This window comes from Zosterops lateralis, assembly GCF_965231275.1.
Source record: "Zosterops lateralis genome assembly, chromosome: 19".
In the NCBI taxonomy this organism is placed as follows: Eukaryota; Metazoa; Chordata; class Aves; order Passeriformes; family Zosteropidae; genus Zosterops; species Zosterops lateralis.
In genome coordinates this window covers 9044544-9065547 of record NC_139779.1, presented here as the reverse complement: position 1 = coordinate 9065547, position 21004 = coordinate 9044544, and the positions used below count along the sequence as shown (strand labels likewise).

At 44.3% G+C, this 21004-nt stretch overlaps 1 protein-coding gene across 1 annotated transcript in view; it reads left to right on the top strand.

Moving 5' to 3' along the window:
- Nucleotides 1–21004, top strand: part of AUTS2 (activator of transcription and developmental regulator AUTS2) — a 768062-nt gene that overhangs the window by 516883 nt on the left and 230175 nt on the right. The window contains exon 5 of the mRNA XM_083875331.1: nucleotides 14614–14643. Coding sequence (XP_083731457.1) covers nucleotides 14614–14643 — 30 coding nt within the window. The remainder of the gene's footprint in view (nucleotides 1–14613; nucleotides 14644–21004) is intronic.

Below are 21004 nucleotides of genomic sequence, written 5' to 3'. Positions count from 1 at the left end.
GCAAGGCAATTTGCAGGCTTAACCCTTTGAGGTCTTAGCGGGAGACAAGGCTCCGAGAAGGAAGACGCCGCACGCGGGGCGTTTGAGCCTGATGTCCCTGGTAGTTCAGGGAGTGTTGTTTACACTCTGTCATTTGGCTACATTTGCTCATTTTTCCAGGGATGAGGTATTTGCCCAGAAGCATCATAGTAACCAGTTATTTCTTCCCAGTAAAAGCAGAAGTGCAGATAATGAAAGGAACCATGGCTCAGCAATGCGCTCGTACAGTCGGAGTTTTGGAGTGGAGGCATGAGTGAGTTACCGACAGCAGCTCTCGTGGGAGGGGAAGCAGGCGAGCCCTCTTCTTTAGGAGTGAGGTGGTTGCCCTTCTCTCCTCAGTCATTTGGTTTAGTTGAAGTGGGTCATTGTCTTTGGTGTTGGTAAATGCAGAGAGTCCAGTGCAGTTTGAGTCCTTCCAGCTGGGAGTTGCGTAGAGTCCTGTACAGTTCAAGTCCTTCCAGCTGGGAATTGTGTAACAGTTCAAGTCCTTCCAGCTGGGAATTGTGTACTGGTTGTGTGGGGACAAGCACATGTTCCCCTTGGGTAGTGTTTGCTGCCGCTGCTGGAGCATGGATCCAGTTGAATAGACAAAAGATGGGAGTTGTCTCCTTTTCCTTTATTGCTCTGCCATTATAAGGCTCTGCTCTGTGCTAACTGTCACTGTGCCATGTGTTATGCCTGATGTTTTCCAGCCTTTGTTTTTAGGAGAAAAAGTCAAACTTTTGGGAGGTGTGGCAGGACAGGAGCCCGGAGGTGGCTCGTCCTGGGTGCAGCCTCCAGCCAGGCACAGTTCTCACCTGCCTGCATCTTCTCCCTGGGCCAACAGCAATAACCCCTGGTTCAGCAGGAGAACCTGAATTCAAACAGGTTTGTGTGTATTGACAAGAAATGATTGAGGGGTCTCTAAGTGTGTGGGGTGAAATGTGAAATCTGCTCTTGAACTTTCCTCTGTTGGGTGGGGATAGGGGTAGAGTCATGGATAAATCCATGCCTATATCAAAGTATTCCTCAATTCAGAGTACCCACTGGCATCTCTCCCTTGCATGTTAATAATTATTTTTTAGGAGCTCTGGGGGAAAATGTAAGGCTGCCTTCTGTAATGCTTTATGAGAAATTGCTCTCTCCCCCTCTCCTCTGCTCTGAAGGACCCCATTGGTGAACATTTTAGGTTTGGTATTGAATTTCCCGTAGATCTCTCCTGCATCTTTTTATGATAGCTGCCACGCAGGATAGCTCTGCTGAATTTTCCTCCAAGATTAAATTGGTTGTTCAGATTCTTCTCATAGTCTTTTTATTTCCCCCCTCCCAACAGTCCTTCACATCCATACCAATGGCTCTGCATCATTCTCTTTCTTTTCCTGTATTTGTAAATCACAGTGTCCTCTTGTAGCAGACTTTTTATTGATTACTCAAAAGAGGTAGTCAAGCTTAATAGCAAAGCTGAAATGAGTCTTGAAGAAGTGCTATTCCTGCAGCATGATAAAACTGAATCCTGTGAACATGAATAAAACTCAACATACACAGCAACACCAACACCAAATTCACTGTAAAAGCTGGCAGGATCTACTGTTCCTGTGAAATGGGAAACCCTCCTGGCTGCAGAGTAAGCTCAGAGGTCATTCACAAACCCTCAGGATTGTTCCAGCATGGAAAGAGCTGTTGTGACTGGATGGAACTGGCCTGAATTGCTGGATCACAGGAGATCCGAAGCATTAACGAGCTGGCTGTGGGTGGAGGAGTGGAAGGATGTGGATGTTTAGGGATTTATAAATTCACATCATTTAAGGCAATGAGGGTGTGATCTGCTGTGACCTCCTGTCTAGCACAGGCCATATGATCTCACTAATTAATTGTACTGCCTGGAGTACAGTAACTCTGACTGAATGAGGGCACAACATTTAGGCAAGGTTTTAATTTTTTTTTTTTTTTTTTCAGTTAGGGAAAATCTGCCCTGTTTTTAAGTGAAGAATAATAAATTATTCCCCATTTTTAAAACATGCCCCAGTCTAAATTTATCTGGTTTTTGCCCATTGCATCTTGTTATTCACTTGCTTTTTAGACTGAAGATAAAGCCTACAGAGATTATGTGGGGAGATCATGTTTGAAATCTCAGAGCCTCCCTATTACTAAATTTTCAAAAGAGATGAGAATGGAACTTCCAATCTCTCAGTATCCACAGTCTATAAAATAGAGGGAGCCTCTACCTCTCTAAAACATCCCTTGTGAAATTCCAAGACTCTGTATTCACAGAGAATATCTCTGGAGAAAGCAATGAATTTCCCTGCTCTACCTAATCCGTCTCAAAATTGCAGAGCACAGGTTGAGTAGTTTAAAATTCCTTTCTGTACAAGAGGCAGGTGCTTTACTGGGGTCATCCAGCTAGAAATTCAGTGTAAATTCTTGTCTGTGGGGTAGTGGTGACCACAAAGATGAAAGATAGGAAGATTCTGCTCCTTCAAGGCATCCTGTGGATCCTCATATTCCCAGAGAGAGTTGTTTTGCATCCCCTCCTGCCACGGTGTGTCTCTTCTTTCTTTTTTATGGGAAGTCCTGTATTTGACCTTCAGGATGCCTCCTGCCCCAATGTGGGGCTCACCTTTGGAAGAAATAATTCCTGACAGTGTGAAGTCTCACTGCAGCTGAAAAAGGAGCACACGGGCAGTGTCAGTAATGCTGCATTGGCCACAGCCCTGCTTCAGCACAGCAGCTGCTGCCAAAACTCCTGCATTTCCCACGACCCTCCTGGACAGGGATAACTTTTTGAGCACTGAGCTAAAAGCCAGCTATTCAAAGCAATCCCTTGCCTTGGTTGTGACAGGTAATTTGCCACTGCTGATAACAGTCATGGAACTTGTGATAATATTTATGATATAGGAGTTTTTACCACTTAGTCTGGAGGTAGGTTAATGCAGCAGTGGGGAAAAAAACCAACCAAACCCCAATAATTTTTCTTCTATCCGTGCTAGGAGAACATTGGTGGCAAACTGAGGGCCTGGTGTTCCACAGTGGATATTTGTACAGGAGGATGGCTCTTAAAAAAATTAACTATCTATTAAAGTAGATATTTGGGTCTCACCTGAAGCTGCCTCTGCAGCTTCCTCCTGAGGGACAGCAGAGGAATAGCTCTGCTCTCTGCTCCCTGTGAGCAGGGACAGAGAACAGCTGGACCTGGGTCAGGGGAGGGTTAAGCTGGATTTTAGGGAAAGGTTCTTCCCCCAGAGGGTGCTGGGCACTGCCCAGGCTCCCCAGGAAATGGGCACAGCCTGAGGCTGCCACAGCTCCAGGAGCTCCCAGGGATGCCCAGGGTGGGATTGTTGGGGTGTCTGTAGAGCTCGGAGCTGGACTGGATGATCCCCGTGGGTCCCTTCAAGTTTGGGATATTCCATGACTCTCCCACCTCTCTGCTGTGTGTGGCCATGTCCTGGAGCACTGTGAGCCCCAGTGTGAGGCTCTGCAGAACCCAGAGCTGCAGAACCAAAAAGGGAGCAGCAGCTTTTGCTCAGAACAGAGGAGACACCCAGGGCTCTGGGGCTGGGTGCAGGAGGTGCTCAAGAAGAGAGAGCTGGAGGAAGGAAACGAGAAGTCCTCATTGCTGGGTGGGTACTGGGACACACCAAGGTATCACTTCTGCCATTGGTTGTTGGTAAAGGGGGGCTCCAATGCTGGATGCTCTGTTGGACAGCATCCCCCAGCTATCAAAGAATCCAGTTTGGGTTGCAAGGGACTTTAAAGCCCATCCAGTGCCACCCCTGCCATGGCAGAGTCACCTTCCCCTGTGCCAGGCTGCTCCAAGCCCTGTCCAGCCTTGCCTTGGACACTGCCAGGGATGCAGGGGCAGCCACAGCTGCTCTGTTCAGCCAGGCAGCGATGGGTATTCTTATCCTCAGCCACTCCTTGAACAAAAAATGGCAAGAGTTCAGCTGATAAATCAGGGATGCTATTCCTACCTCTAAAAAGAGAAATACAAGTCCCGTTTTAAATTCAATTATTATAGTTGCAGCATTCTGGGGGGGGGGGGGGGGGAATAATGCTTTCATTTTCTAATATGAGATCACAGATTCCAAGTTATAGAACTGTGTATATCAAAAAGGAAATTTGAGCCAGGCAGGCCAAAGTCTGCCATTGTCTTTACAATTTATATTTACTTGCTCTACATTTAGAATAATCCTTCTCTTCCCTCAGGTCTAGCACAGACAATTTATCAATTGGACAAAAATGATAAAGGCAGCAATAAATAATAATAGTAATAATAATACATAACAACTGTGTGAGTGATGAATTATAAAGCAGGGATTGGAAAAGAGAATGAAAGCACAGCACAGAAGCCAGTTCGCAGGGCTGAGTACACAGGCTGAGCTATTTTGCTGGCATTATGACTATGAGGAACATTTATGGGAGTTTGCAAACAGCTCAGAACACAAATCATTTTGTTTCAGGTTATATTTATAGGGCTTTGTTAAGGGGTTTTTAGTATCCATTAAAATCCAATGTTCAGAGTTTCATAGCTCAGCTGTTAAGGTCTTATCCCTAAGGATCAATTGTTTTGGGTTGTTTGGGGAATTACTATTACCTTTATTATTTATACAATTCAGTTTAACTTATTTAAGCTACTGTGAAAAGAGAATTCAAAAGCTAAAGAAGTCTTGTTTGGGAAAGAAGAGAAAAGATGGCTTTTCATTATTTCTGTTTTGTTTCCAATAGGATTTCTACAACTATTTTATCCTAGAAATCAATGGAAGCTCCCTTTATGTGGCTTTCAGCAGCCATGTTGTGCTCAGAGTTGCTGCAGCCTGCACAAGAGAGCAACGCCTGTGCAGTGCTGTCGATGCTGGATTGCTGCTGCTCTGTGTGCGTTACTCTAAGTGAAAATAAAAATAATTTTCAGTTGAAATTATATGATTTTCCAGAGGTCATGCTCTTCAGTTGGTGGAAGATGAGATCTATACTGAAAATAAGCATGGTGTGTCTAGGACCTGATCCAGGTCTTAATGCCTTTTTCTTCTTTTTTATTTCTTCTATTTACAAAGACCAACATTCTCTAAGGAAAAACGCCTTATTATCCTGCACACTTTATGAACACATACAGTAAAAGTAAGCAAATCCTAGGGAATGTACCATTTAATATCCCAAACAGATGAAAAGTGGAGGGTTGACAGCAGAAGGGAGTAAGTGACTTGCCTGAGGTGATCCTGATAGCCAGTGACAGAGGTGGATCTCCTGAGTCCTAGCCCAAGGCTGTCTTTCCTCCATCATCTTGCTTTTCAACCCACAGTGCAGTATTTTTGGTGAGAGGTGAGTCAGATCCAAAGGGTATTGCTGGATCACTCCCAGTTAGGTGGATATGGAGGGTTAAGGATCTGACACACAGGGAAAAGGGCAAATAACATATCTGATAGTTGTTTCATAAACAAGCATGAGAGCAATGAACTATGTTCTTGATAAAAAAAAATAAAATTCTTAAAATGCACCTATCTTGGAATTAATATAGTGGCTGTTCTTATTTAAATCATTTTCTGTTGTACCCAACTTCCTTTGTGGCAGTGTTTCCCAGCTGTTTCTTGTTTAATTCTAAATATTCATGACATTAATTCTATTTAAGTCCTATGCTGTTATCTGAGACAAAGTGTCAACATTTTATGACAAACTGCTGTATCCATTGCTTAGAGTGTCCCTGAGGAACCTGTTTGCTGTGGCTGACTATCAATCTCTGATGGAAAACCTGATTGACACCAATAAAAGCTTGGTAGTTCTCATTTCCCCATTTAAAATGATCCAAACAGCTCAATAGCCATCCAAGATCTTTATGGTGTTTTTAGCCTGTGCATAATTCATCATCTCAATTATTGTGCTTTTTTAACTTCCAGTTTTGGAGTATTGGACCCTCTCCATCAGGTCAATAGAGCATCCAGTTCTCTCTCTTTACCCTTTCCTTTCTTGCTGCAATCACACAGGACCCCAGGTTCCTTCTGGGCCCTGGAGAGGCATCTTTTCATCCTCTCTGCTTCCTGCCACAACCCTTTTCATGGGTTGTTCTTTTAACTTGGCTCTATGAAGTGTAAGCTCCAAGACCATCCAAGATCTGTCCTACATGCAGAGGAAAACAAGTTGTTGCCTCCAACCTCTTGATTCTGTTTTCAAAGTTAGCTCAACCCTCACTTAGCCGGTTGGGGTTTTTTTTGTTGTTGTTGTTGTCGTAATTTCTATTTCTGGCAGCGGTGAAGAAAGGAAGAGACTCTCAGACCCCAGACTGTGAATATAATGCTGACAGTAAGAAAAAACATTTAAGAGGGATCTCTGTGAGATACTGAGGTCAAACTTTGGCCATCTGGCAGTTGGGAAGAGCCATGTGTGAAGGCACGCCAGGCACCTGCTGAAGGCAGAGCTGCAGCAGCAAAGTCTTCAAAGGTTTGCTGGCTGCTCTCAGCCATCGCATGGGTTTCATTTGTAGCTTCTCTTATCGAGCACAATTTCTAAATGAGGATGGTTGCTTCACTTTAAGGACGTACAAATGACTTGCCCTCACCTGTCAAGCATGATCCTTGTATTTTACCAGGCCCATTATGAACGCAATCTTTCTGTCGAAAATTTGCATACCTCCTTTCTTGAAAAGTAATGACAGCAATTTCTTTCCCTGCGCTCACTTTCTGAGTGTCTCATTTAACAGCACCTGGGAAACCGACAGGCGCAGAGATGAGAAGTGAAAGAGAGCAGTTGATTAAATCATCATCAAGTCGGGCCTCAGAAAGTCAATTCTGCTTCCCGTCTGCAATGATATCCTTTTATCTTAAAGTAATGAGCTATGGCACTTTTGCATCCGGTAATGCGATAAGTTCTATTAGCATGTTCCATTTGCTTCACAAGCAAGGGCAAGTCATTTCAGTAAGCTCATATCACTGCAATCAAAGCAATTGGCTTCACAGGCAGAGAAGAAAGAGGAAAGGCTCAGGGTGATTTTTATGGATCACAACACAGTGTAAAAAATAGATTCTTGTATTATTTTAACCCGTAACATGCTTTGCTTCTTGTCAATCAAGGTGTTTTTATTTCATTAGCCTGTAAGTACCTGGAAGACTCAAATTCCAAACAGAACTCATGAGCTAAGACCAGGAGTTCTGAAAAATAAGACTCTTTTCTTATATAGATAACACCCACTAATGCAGTATTAGGCACTGACTTCATTAACCACTGATTAGTTTAAATCTTTCCTATTGACTTATTCCTAACATCAGTACAAATGCACGTTTTTGTCATTATTTACTATTATTTATTTTTTTGAACCCTGAAAAGTACTCGTGAGTTGTGAGGATGCTAAACATGACATTACACTCTGCAAATTGCCATCAGTTGAGAGGGTGCTAAAAATAACATGACAGCTGCATGCTGCCTGCAGCCAGCAAGGCAGGTAAGGAGGCAGCAAATGTGCATCCTGAGCCCCAGGGGAGAGCGTGGAGGCATTTTTCCTTATGGAGCCCTCAGGAGCTGAGGCAGAGACTTCACCCTTCAATTGCAACAGAGAATGACTTCCTAAAATCAGGATTCTTGTGTGTGTGTGTGTGTGGCTGGCAGTGCCTGGTCTGGTGGGATTTGGGTGCCTGACTGGTGGTGGGCACTTTCTGAGGGTGCTGAGCTGAAAAATGTATGGCATTGTTAGTTTTCCATCTGGAAAACACATTTAATCCTCCCCTGGCCCTGCTAGGAGCATCATCCTGCTCTGGGGATGGCCTTGGGCAGGTGTGGGGTCACAGGGCAGTGACACCATGAGAAAGCTGCTGCAGTGGGACCTGGGGCACAGAAGGTGCAGTAACCTCCAGCCCCAGCCCCCTTCTCAAGGAACAAAAGAAAATTAGTTTCTTCCAGGGCTGGTTCCACTTATCCCTGGAGTGACACAGAGCTGGAGCAGCCTGGCAGGACAGGGGGTGGCAGCACTGCCCCTGGCAGGTCCTGTGTTCCCTCCCCAGCTGTGCCTCCCAGTGACACACAGCTCCCACCCTGCCCCTGAGGGGACATCCCTACAAATACAGGGGGCAACACTGCAGAACCAAACCTCAGAACAGGACTTGTCTTCGGGGTCTTTCTGGAGGGGAGTCCCCCCTTGGCTTTACAACAAGTTCCCTGTGGCCTACCAGGAACATTTGGTCCTCCCAGCAGGTGCCAAGGATATATCCATGTCCTAGAGAAATGGTAGGTGGATCATCCTTATGCTGGACAGCAATATAATCCAGAGTTTTCATTTTAATACTCAACATATAATTCTTTCTTATCAAACCATTGTTTTGTTGATGGTAGAGCTAAAAGGAACCACTAGTTGTGTCATTTTATAATATAAAACAATCATAAAAGTCCTAGGAGGGAGGAATTAAAAAGAATTGCAGCTGAAAAACATTCTAAGTTCTGAATATTTTTCTTGTAAAAGGCCCAAGATAACTTCAAATGTCCAAGACTGATACATTTCATCTGAAGTGAAGTAGTTTGGATGAAATGGAATTCAGATTAAAGGTCAACATTGCAATCTTTTGTCCAGACTTAGGTAATTTGTGTAAAATGAGACTTTTTGGTGAATAATCCATAATTTTAGCTTTTAAGAAAGCAGACCTTAAACTTCTCTGACCATCTCTGTTTCAGAGCCATTCCTTACAGTGAATCGCAGTGGATAATGGTGAGGAATTGCTAAGCAGACTGTGATGTTTACCAATTTGTGAGATGCTATATATATAAGATTCCTTGGCAAGGAGCTCCATGCTGAATGCTACTTGCAGCAAAGTCAGAGATAGGGAGGAAAAAAGTGAAATCCTTGCTCTTAGTTTCTTTGTGACTCTGCTGGTCTCCATTTCACCAATTAGAAAATTGCCCATTTATTCCCTGCCTGGGTCTCCTTTCATCTAGGAGATGTTTTTTTCTCCTTTTTTCTTGGAAGCAAAGGTCTAATTGTATAGCTAAAATACCATCTCTGCCCTTTCCAGGGCTGCCAGTTTGTCATTGGTGGAGAGATGGACAAGAATATTGTAAATGTCAGTGTGAACAGGCTGAGGTCTGGGTTTTCCCTCATTTTCTTCAGATTTCTTTTCAGCAGACAGATGAGTAGAATCACTTTGTTCAGCGCTGGCGTTGCTGCAGCTCTGACTCCTTTGGTGGCAATGATAAATGGCTCCAAGATATGAAATAGCTGTTCCAGCAAAGTCCATTGAGCAGAATAGAGAACAATGCCCTCCTCAATGTCATTGTACATGAGATATTCAATGATTGCCACTTTTTGCACAAGAATGTGTTCAATCAGCAAAGTACAGAGAAATCCATGGTGTTGCTTCAGCCTGAATGAGCTGGCGAGGTGGCACAGACCTTTACTCAGCTTGATTTGGGCCAGGCTCTCTCAAGTTATTAAAATGGGCTCAAATTAGAGGTGTCACCACATAGGATGTCTGATTTTTGAATCGTGGCTTTGGGATCAGGCTCATTCTGCAGGTGCTGTGGGAGATGTGCTGTGCATTTTAACTTTCTCCACCTGGGACAGAGGACTGGGGAGGTGCAGCTCATCTTTAGCCTGATCTTCAGTTTCCCTTTTCTTCTAAAAAAACCACAGCAGCAATTATGCCTCAACTGGGAATTGGAAAGTTCTTTTTCCACTTCCCACTGCAGGTCTGTGTGTGCACACTCCCTATTGCAGGGAATGCAAGTGCTGCAGCCACGGCCCAGGCTGACTGCAGGGCTGCAGCAGGTTCAGGCTGGGGCAGAAAGAAGAGCTTTCTGCTTTGCTGGTGCAGAGATCTTATGACTTTCTATGTCTTCTTCCTCACCTGGGCTTGATTTTTGGGATAATTATTTGAATTTTGACTGCATCACACATATGAAAATGCAAGTTTTTGGGTCATGGAGTGTGGTTGTCATTTCTGGAGCAGGAAGCAGAAATACTGCAAAAGGAAAGTTGAACACTTGGTATGTGTGTCTGTGTCTGTGTCTGTGAGGTATGTGATGTGATGGCTGGTGGCTTTGGTTATTTAAGGGATTGGAACAGTTTCAGTGATAACTATGGCCACTTTGTGCAAATCACAGTCTGGTCTCATTATTACCCCAATTATATAGGCATTAGGAGCACCCTTAGCATTTCCATATGTCCTGTAAGATTTTTATCAATGAAGATCATTTTGAGTGAGCTTCACTTGCTCTGAATTTTGTTGGTAGTCCCATAGGTCTTTTGGGAAAACTGTTGAGTCCCTTTAGGCTAGTGCAAGACTTTGAGAAGCACAAAATAGCCATTTTGCAGAGTCCTCCCACTGAGGAGCCTGTGAACTGAGAAGCTCTCACAGCATTTGGGACCATGTGCATATGAAAATTTGGCCATCCAGGAGGCTGTGGGTGCTCAGCAGTTCTGCCCATCTAGACTTCACTTCTGTGCCCAGCATAAGCTGGGGGCTGGCCAGGGGCTTGTGTAGAGCAAATTTGGCAATTTGGCTTTGGGCTCATCTCAAGCCTGGCCTGGGGTGGCTGTAATCAGTCACAACTGGTGTTCAGAGTGGAGACAGTAAGTGCCTTGAGCCTGAGAATCAGAGCAAGAAGCCTCTGTTTGTTCAGGTGTAAAATGTGTCTGCAGCCTCCTTGTCCTGATTTGTCACATTATCACTCTCAGCTTCCAGTGAAGCTAGTGGCAGTTATCCAAAAATCAGGTCATGCTATCTCTGAATGATATTTTGGATTCCCAGTTATTTGCAGAATATTCCAAGGCAGCCTGTGCACAGAGCCATCGTTTCCTGACAAAAGACATGGGAGAGCACCGAGAAATGAGCTTTTTGCAATAGACACGGAATACTGAAACACAGCCCAAAGCAGAAGGCCAGTACAAAGTATTTCCACTGCTTCAATTCCAAAACAGTCTGGCGCTCTGAGAACCACAAAGCACTTAAATCATTTTACTTCTTCCTGTGGCCCTGGGAGGTAGGGAAATGCTGGAGGAATTGAGGAATTGAGCAAGCAGTGCAGACTCGAGCCTTCAAATTGACCAGTAATTCTGAATAATCAACTTCACGGTTGTCAGCTTCGGTTTCCAAAATGTGCTCTCCAGCCATGGGTAGCAGTGAGGCTGCAGGAGATGGAAACACCTTGTGCTTTAGCACCTCTGGGAGAACTTGCATCCAGAAATGTAAATGAGCACATCAGAGCACGGGTGGCTGTGTGTGAGCAGTGCCTGGGCTGACCCTCAGGCAGGGGGACAACATGCAGTTGCTCTAATTCTGTTTCCACCCTGAGCAACAAACATCTTTCTTCTCCCTTTCTGGCATCACCCCTGCACACAAGCTGTCTGATGGGTGCAGAATGTGCCAGTGCAGAGTGTGTCCTGCACACACACACACACACACATGGATAGGTGCTGCACAGATAAACAACCCCAGAGCAGGGCTTAGAGCCCTTCCATCCTCTCTCTCCTTTTTTCCTTTCATCCAGCTGGTCCATAGAATGCTGCCATTGACCCTGCTGGACAGTGGGTCCTCCCCTGGTGCCCAGCCCCTCTGTGACAGGGCAGGAGCTGCCCCAGGGCCAGGCTGGCCAAACGTCAGGAGCTGTTTGCTGAGTGCATTTATTGCCTTTGCATAATTTATGAACTGGAGGGGTTTGACCATCATCCCTCTCTGCCAGCGGCTGGCACGGAGGGCTCTGGAGGCCGGAGCTGTAAATTGGATGGTGCACTCCTGCTGAGCTCCCAGCATAGTCCTCGGGTCAGTGTGGGAATTCAATGGCAGTGTTTGCTCCCAGTGCCATGTGTGCCCGTGCAGCAGAGGCAGTTTTGGCAGCCTCCCCACCCTGGCTGGCCGAGGCACAGAGCTGTCACTCACGGGCACACTGGGAAGGCAGCAGGAGCGTTTTTAATCGGCTTGGCACCCGCGCCACATCCATAATGGACACCAGTAGGTCTGGGTCCTTGGCCATATGCTGAGCTCTGGAGACAAGGTGCTGCTGGGTACAGCAGTAATTATTTGATGTGGAATTAAGCGGACCTTGAAATTAGAACTGGACTGTGGGAGAGCTGGAGGTTTGGAGGTTTAACACTTTGGTGGAAACGGCCTCCCACCGACTGTGCTCTGCAGATTCACTCGGGTGTGGGGAACTGTTCTGTTGGCAAATTCAGATGTCAGTGCTGGCAAGTTCTCTTCTCCCCAGGTGCCTCCACGCTGCAGGGAACACAAAAACCCTGAGCTTTTCCAAGCTTATGAGTTGGTAAAAACTACAGCAGAGGAGAGATTCTTTAAATCAGACCAAAACTGAGGTAAAGGAGAGGCTGCAGAGTGCTCTGAGCACAGGACCCCTCATGTGCCTGGCACCAGGAGTGGGTGGCACCTTGAAACCCTCTGAACCCTGCTGCTCAAAGGGAATTGCTCTTGCCTGCTTAGACATCCACTTTTGCCCCCTTTATTTTCACTTTTGAGTTCAGTCTGATCAAGACTTGGAGTTTGCCTGGAGTGCAGGCAGAGACACAAACAAATGGAGTAATTGCTCCTTTGCTCCCTGGTTTGAAACACATGGGAGGTGGGATAATGGATCCTGAGGAGTTCATGGTGAGGGAACTCCTGGGTCTGACCATCCAGGGGGAGGTGACAGAGCCCAAAATTTTTACAATAGCCATGAAACAGAAATAGTAAATGGAAAATCTTTGTGACATTCATGTTTGTGACATGCTCTGTGATTCTTGGGGATGTCCTGTGCAGGGCCAGGAGTTGGACTGGATGATCCCCATGGTTCTCTTCCAGCACTGGAGGTTCTCTGACTCTGTGCCGTTATTATCATGGATTAAAATCCATGGGCAAGTTTCCTTTTTTGTAAGTGTAGGGAGGGCCTTGCTCACCTTCATACCAAAATCTCATACAAGCAGTCCTGTTGAAGTCAAAATGCATTATGTTTATGGGGTAAGGTAGGAGTACTTTATATCAATGCCACGCTGTTCCAGAAATGCTTTCCTTTTGTCAGTTAAGTGGACTCTTCATTAATTTGAGCACCACGTGAGGTTTTCAAAATTAAAGCTAAAATTGCCCCCTGTCTTCATATTTCTTCTCATTTGTTTTTTACCAGAGTAAATACTCTGGTATTAAATATGTGCAACTAGTGCTATATAAATCACTTCCGTTATTAAATAAATTTCACTTCCTTTTCTATTTGGAATCAGCTGCAAGGAGATTGTAATTTTATCTAATCTTTCCTTCGTTTAAAATTAGTTGAAAAATACCTAGAAATAGTTTTTAGCTCTAATTTGTTAGTATGTAGCTCAGTGGTGTAGGGAAGGCACCTTTTGACCCCCTGTACTGATGAAGACAAGGGAAAAGCCAGTGAAACAGAAAAGTTATAATTAAACAACAGGCAGAAGATGAGTTGATTTGTGCAAATCAAGTACGTGTATTTGTGGGAGTATTTGGCTCTGTCTGTTCCCATCCCACTGTATAGTTAACCTTTGGAATGCACAAAATAGAACTAATTTCAAAGCAATTTGGTTGTCTTACAAAAATACTCAAAGATGCAATAAAACATGATATAAATACATAAAGAGCTTAACTGAGTGCTGTAAGAACCTGACAGTCAGCTGGTGCTCGGGTAGGAAAGCCTGGGTCTCCTGTTTGGTGATGTTTTCCTGGGAAATGTTTGCCATGAGATCTGCAGAGGGGTGACTTCAGTCTTGAGTGATACAGACAATTCATCCTCCAGAACCTGCAGCTGTAGATGGAAACAAAACAGACCCACAGAAGGAGGTGCAGGTACCCGGAATTTGGTGGGAGGGATCAAACCTGTGAGTTCCAGGGTTCTTGGAGTCCTGCTTCCAACACAGCTTTTGTACTTCTAGCAGATGCAAACATGGTTTGGGTTCTGATGCTTGTCTTCAAGAAACATTGAGTGATGTAGTCCTGCTCTACTCCTACTATAGCAAAACTTATTTAAGAATTGAGCAGTGGCAATGGATAAATATCAATACTCTAGAGTTACCATTCAGCATTTTGTAAAATTGTGATATCTGGGCTATTCCCAGAGAACCTCAGGAATCAGTGACTGTGGCACATTCCTGCTTCCCTGTGATCTTTGGATGCTTTAGTTCAGCAGCCATAAGCAAAGGCACAGGGTGTCCTCTCCACGTGTTCCTGGAGAACAGCAGCCTCAAACGCTCCTGATTGTGCTGGGCAAACCTGAGCATTTCCATGGAGCCCCTGGAGCTGGCAGCCAGCATGAGGAGCACTGTTCATCCAAAGAAAGCACACCAGCCCTCTCAGGCTGCTTTTCTTCCTCCCTGATGCAGTTTTGGAGTCTGAACATGCCCCTGCACCATCAGCTCCAGTGCCCCTGAGCTGAGCTGACAGAGGGCTTTGCACATGGCCTGTGGTGTGTGCAGGGCAGCTTTTTCATCATTCAAACACAAAAATGTGTCCTCTGCCACAGCAGTGGGGGAAATTTCCTCCCATACACTAACTGAACTTGTTCCTAAAGGTGCCAGATGTGACACCCACCGTTTATGAATGCATCACCCATCTTGTTCACAGAAATATTTATCTTCTTTTTTTGCTGTAGCAAGTTTCTCTTACCTGTGCTTTTTCTCTTTTTGTGTTTCAGTGTGACAGTGACAGTGATCAAGAAGAAAAGGTAAGAAAGAAAATCAGTATGGGAGCAAAATTAATTTATTGGATTCCCTTATTCCTCTTAATCTATTACTTATTCAAAGTTTCTTCTTGGACTAATCTAAAGCATCTCTACACAAAGAAAACTTCTGTCTCTAACTTAATTTTGGGATATACCTCCAAGGAAAGAGAATTCAAATGAATATTTTGGAGGCTGCACAATTCATCTTTAAGCATAATGATGCCACGGTCTGTGTGGGTTGTTTATGAACACCAGTCTCACTCCCAACCCTTTCCATGGCTACACTTCCCCTTGGAAGTTGTAACAGCAACTGAGCCTGTTGGTAACCCTTACATTTGCACTTCTTAACAGTTATTTAACCACTGTTAGTGCCTGTTGTGCTTCTCTGCAGGCATGGGCCTGAAAATTCCAACTGAAGTGTTATGGTTGATAGATCTATTTTTTAGAAATAACATTTGGAAACTACACATTAAGTCAAGTAACACAACTTGGTGATCACTGTCTCCATGATTTTGTGTTTCTAAGCAGGAAAGGGGGGAAAATTAATGCAGAAAGAGTCAGGCAATGGTCTCTGATGCTGCTTATTATTTAGAAGACTAATAGTAATGAAGAACTGGTATCCATACTGATGAATATTTTTATCCATTATTTTATGTTTTAAACAGCCTAACCTTCTTTCTTTGACAAAACTGAAATAATCATCACAGAAAAACTGGTCTAATTTCTTTATTTCCAGGTTGGATTTTGTGATTTTTATTTGTATGCTGAGCCTTAAGGGATGTTTTGATAATGTAATCACTTTTGCCTCCTCTTTCCCTGGATAAATTGGGGGATGGAAGTCAGGGGAGGGTAAAATAATGTCAGAAAATATTGTTCCTTTAATAATGTTGAAGTGGTTAGAGTTTCATGAGTGGTTCTGTTAACCAGCTCCAAGGCAGACCAAGAAGAGGAGAGATCACCATGCTGGTGTGCAGCTTATCCAACAGCCAAATGCAAATATGCTGTAAAATCCAGAGGGAAGCAAGGAGTACAAAAATCACCTTCCATGAATTAAATCAGTTTTCTACAGGGTTTGTGTAACAGGAAGCCAAGGAAATTCTTAAACCATTCTGTATATAACTTCCAAAGCTTTGCCCTTCAGCTCTTTCCCCAAGTAGACGATTTTTTCCTCATGTTTCTTAATAATTTGCTAACTTCGTTAAAGAACTGCTGTTTACTTTGAAATGCAATGATTTTCCCTGCATAAGGGAACTAATCACTGGAGTTAATCAGTGTGACAACAGAAAGGGGAGGTTTTGTTGGGTTTTTGCACAGAATATTAACCTGCACTTTTCAATATGAATTTTTAATGCATTACCATTACATTCCATCCTGTGAAGTGATTATTCATTTTCAGGATGTTCCTTATGCAGAGGAAGATGATAAACTGAATTTCAGCTTCTATGTTTATGGCACCCAGAACTAAAAGTGTAATTTCCTGTCACTGCAGCATTTATGGAGCTGAACCTCTGCCTGTTCCACTGAATTCTTCTCTTGCAGCACTCCTGTATAAAAAGGCAGAGGCAGCTTTTGGAGATGGAGGGGGATACTGGCTCAGGATGGTTTCCACAACACAATGCAAGAGAGATTCAGGACTGTACCTCACCCAGAATATCCCAGCGCTTGTGTGGGCAGGATTTAAAATCCAAATGTGTAGTTCATCTCTGTGATCTATATTTTGTCTTTCCTGTAAATGAAATGAGATTAAGTGCAGACCCAAATATCCCTAAAAATTTAGTGCTTTTCAAATGTCAGAGCCAGAGCCATCTTTGAGCTCTCCAGCTCAGGCCCAGCTCTGAGACATGACTGCTCACCCTGGCATATTTATTCAGGCTGTGCTGGCAGCCCAGGCAAAGATCTAAAGGCCTTGTTCTGCTGTTAATTTGAATTCAGCATATGTAGCCTGTTATAAAATGCGAGACATCATCATTTGAGCAGGTCAAGCATATTCAGATGAAGACAAATGGTGCTTATTTGATTTTCTTAAAATCAGGAAATGAAAAAAGTGCTCTCTGGAGAAATCATGTTCTGCCTGACTTAGATGATAGACCAAGGCATGTACCCCAGATAAGAGCAGGCGCTCGTCGCTGGGTTTTATCTCTGAAGGACGGTGGGGACTGTCAGCTCGCTGACATGTGCATTATCCATGTCATTTTAAACAAAGTGACCTGTAGAAAAGTGCACTCTGCCGTGACGTGATAATGGGCTGTTGGATGACAGGTAAAGTACACACTATAAAGGAGGCTGTGCGTTATTCCTTTGTTTAACTGACAAGTAGAAACTTCTTTTCTTCAGACAGGCAGGATCTTTTAGATCTCTTTCAATAGGGCCCAGAAGATTTTTGAATTCCTGCTTTAAATAAAATAACATTTTTAGGACAAAAAGTTCCTGCGAGCGCACTGCTCTGGGAGAAGTGAGGATAGAGAATCCTGTCCAAGGGAGCATTTCATCAGTAGTGCCCAACATCCTCAGTTTTCATTATTAACCAGGAGAGCTGGGGGTGCTCAGCAGGATTAGAGGTTTGAAGATCATTTACCCAAATGCCTTATATCATGATGATATTGGCCTCCAGCTGTGGAGCTGTTCTAGCAGGGAATTGACAAATTGCTCTTGGTTGGACCTCGCTCAGTGTGTTCTGAAGATTGTGGAGTGGTGTCCCTCCCACCAGCCACAGTTTGGCATGAAATGTTTGTGGGAAGAGGAGATCTGATTTTCTTTAGGACTGTCTCTTGCAGACTTTGATACCCTGTTGTGTACAGAGTGTAGGGTTAATTGCTGCAGAGCAATTCTGTACTCACTCTTCAGAAAATGCAAAGGAAGCAATTTTGCTTCATTTAGGATTTTGGAGGGCAAACCCCCACTGACCCTCCACAGGAGATCCTCAACAGGTAGAAGTAATGAATATAGGTACATATTTCTGCAAGGATGAATAAAACCTGGAACCCAGAAAGGTAGAGCAGAGCCTTTGAATGGAGTATAGTGGATCAGGAAAGGTGTGTGACAGATGGAGGGGCTGAAGGATGGAAGGAGCAGGACCTGGGAGCCTGAGAAGCAGCTGGATGGTGAGGGATGGCAGAGGGAAGTGTCTCAGCCTGGGTCTTTTCCCTGGCTTGGATCTGTGCCTACCTGGCTGTGTAGATCAGGCTGAGATCTGATCTCTGTTAGGTGCTGGCTGTGCCTCCAACCCGCCTTCCCCAGCCTTTAATTGGGAGCCAACAGACAGAGTCACTTTCTGTCTGTGTCTGCCCTCAAACGAGACGTTTCTCCGGAGGTTTCTCGGGAAGAAGAAACAAGGATATTTAATTGAAACAATGATGCAGCCCCTGCTTAGCCATGCTGTAGCTAAGGCTGTGTCAGCATCTCAATTTTAAATGACATATTTTGGGTGGATAATTTGTCTATTTATATAGAGTCATGCTCCTTCACTTCAGTTTGACACATAGGACTGGACTGGAGCACTCAAAGTAGACATTTCACCCTCCTGTTGCTGAAAAGCCTGAAGAGGTAGGAGACATGTCTGTGGAGGGAGAATATATTTGGAAGACTTGCATCAGAGTGAGAAGCTCTAATTCTTAGAGAGATGTCATTTTCCACCCTGGGATCCTTTCAGCAAGTGCCACTGGGATTTGTTACTGAATCAGAAAAAAGTATGGATCCCAGGGGAACTCCGATTTTCTCCATTAAAAAGTCTGTCAGTCTTACTCTTTGAGCAGGTCTCCAGAGCTGATAATCTAAAATTAGGGCAAGCTATTGCACAGCTGACAAATTTAAGTGCAACTGTGTTATCTTTTGATATCTTGATACAACCTTTAAAATTACACCCATGGTAATTAATACAATATTAAAAACATAAGTACAAACACAAAGTTTGTCTTCTGGAAATCAAAGGAAATCTTGTTTGGAAAAGACATCCAAAGAGCTGTAATAAGGAAATCCGGTACTAGAGATGAAGTAAGAAATGAGGTCTTGTTTTATTTTCCATCTGCACCATCTCCTCTCACCACTCGGTTTAATTGTAAAAGTAAAGGCTCAATCTCAGGCTCTTCAGTGATTTTTCACTTATTAAGAAAATATTTCATTGTTAGGGGAGCTGCTTTGCAGTGTACACAGAGCAGGGCTGCTTCTGGCTGGACTTTGATGGGATGTGCAGCCTGAAAAAAAAAACATCCCTATTGCTGCCTTAGTCCTGTGTTTATCTCAGGGGCACCCCATCAGTTTAGGAGGCTCCTGAATCCCACTGGAATGAGGTCTCCCAGGGCCCAGCAGTGTGTGGCTGGTCCTGGCTGCAGCCCAGGTGTCCCTGCTGAGCTGGGCTCAGCTTTGGTGTCCTTGATGGGGATGGGGAGGGAGGACAGAGCTCAGCCAAACCAGTGGCTGAATTTTCCAGGTGCTGGCATCTGTTCAGACTGGGAAAGTAACAAAGGGAGGGGATTGGGATTAGGATGAGTGGCTGTTGTTCTTGCCAAGGAGCCTGTGCTGGTGGGATTGTGTTGCTTCATTATTTTTTTCTTTGACAGAATTTTTTTTTTCTTTGAAAAGTACTGTGCCATTAAAAGCACTAAGAGAGCTGAAGAATGATCTTTCTTGAATCAGATTGCTTTTAATGATAATGCTGATACATCTGATAGCTTTAAATCAGGTACAAACCAAAGAATGGCATGGGAAATACCATAAATGACTCTGCTATGCCCAGGTAAGAGGGATGGCTATTTGTGTGCATCTGCACCAAAGCATTCACACCTGCACCCTTAGCATGTTTCTGCAGCACTTTTGGCCAATTATTTTGTGTGTGGACTTTGGAGAGACATTTTGGAGTAGCATTTTGGCAGATGTGTCTCCCAGTTTATTGCACAGGCTGCATTTTAGTGTTTGGTGGTTAAATAACCATATGAACAAGTGTTTAGATGTTTGTGTGTGTTTGTTTGTAGTTCTTTCCAACTTTGCAAACTCAGCTGATTGAGGTAGTAATAAATGCTCTGATAAACCTAAGAGGAACTTGAGAAGGCCTTGCTAAAACCATGTCAGTCCACAGCTCTGGATAAATGCAGAGTTTGTTGGTCATGAACTTCAGGAGCCGTTTGCTCCTGCCCTGCAGATCTGGAAGGTCTCTGCTGAAAGCACAGAGCATCCTGCTCAGCTGGGGCAGAGCTGCTCCATCTCCACTCCAAAGCACGTGGAGGACACAGCAAATTGTCCTTTGCAGGGGAACAGGAAAAGCCTACAGCAACCCCCACCACTAAATATGCTGGAAAATGGCCAAAGCAGGCAGCTGCTTTGCACAGGGCTGTGTTCTCTGTGTTCTGTAAAAGCTTTGTCATAAATAGATTAAATGCTGGTGAAATTGCTTTATGCCATCTTATATAAAAATGTAATATATATTACATTTTTAAACAGGTGCAATCCACTCTCATGGGGGCACTTGCATCAGTTTGAGATTTTTTTACTGGGGTGCTTGTAAACAAAACTGGATTTGGGATATTTTTTCCTCAACCCTGGGAGGAATGAGGGAAGGAAGAGTTTGGGTAGGCAGGAGGGAAGGAAACACTTCAAGGGAAAAATATCCTCCTGGATGGTGCCAGGGCTGTGGCAGAGAGACAGCTGGGAGCCAGCTACATTTACACCACCACAGCCATGCAGTGCTACAGTAATATCTCTACTCTTCTTAGGGTTTAAAACTCTGCCAGGGTTCCCATTTGGTGTTTATGCACTGCTGGAGTATAAATAATAAATTAAAATTTACCTAGTCTGAAAAACTTTAGTGATAAAGGGAACTCTGAGCATTTATTGAGCTGTTCAAGAAGTGCCTGCCATCAGAGTTGGGTTTTTTCTCATCTCGTTCTTCACACTTCTCAACCACAGGTGCAGGTATAGGAAAATTGGGGGTGGTTTTTGGAGGAAAACCTCAACAGGTAAACTATGTCATCTCCAGTCTAGTAAGAAGAAGAAAGAAATTGGTGTGTGGCCTTAGGTTGTGTGAGACATTCCTGTTTCTCCCAGGCAGGGAACAGCAAGGAACCACTGGAGAAGAGTTCCTGAAGGGGGACTGGCTGCAATATGGGCTTTTGTGTGGGTGCAGTGGGGGGCTGGTGGAGGATCCTGCCCTCCCCAAATCACATCTCTGGGTTCTGTGGGACAGATTGGGCTGGTCATTAAGGCTGAGAAGTTGTCAGGCCACTCAGCCCCTCTTTGCTCCAGGAAGGGCAAAGCATTGCTCATGTGGGTACTCGGAAAACTCCTTGGATGGTGGGTACCAACCACCACCTTTGGCAAACGAGGGGAAACAGTGGCTGAGAACCCAATTTTATTCAATTACTTCAGGTCGTGG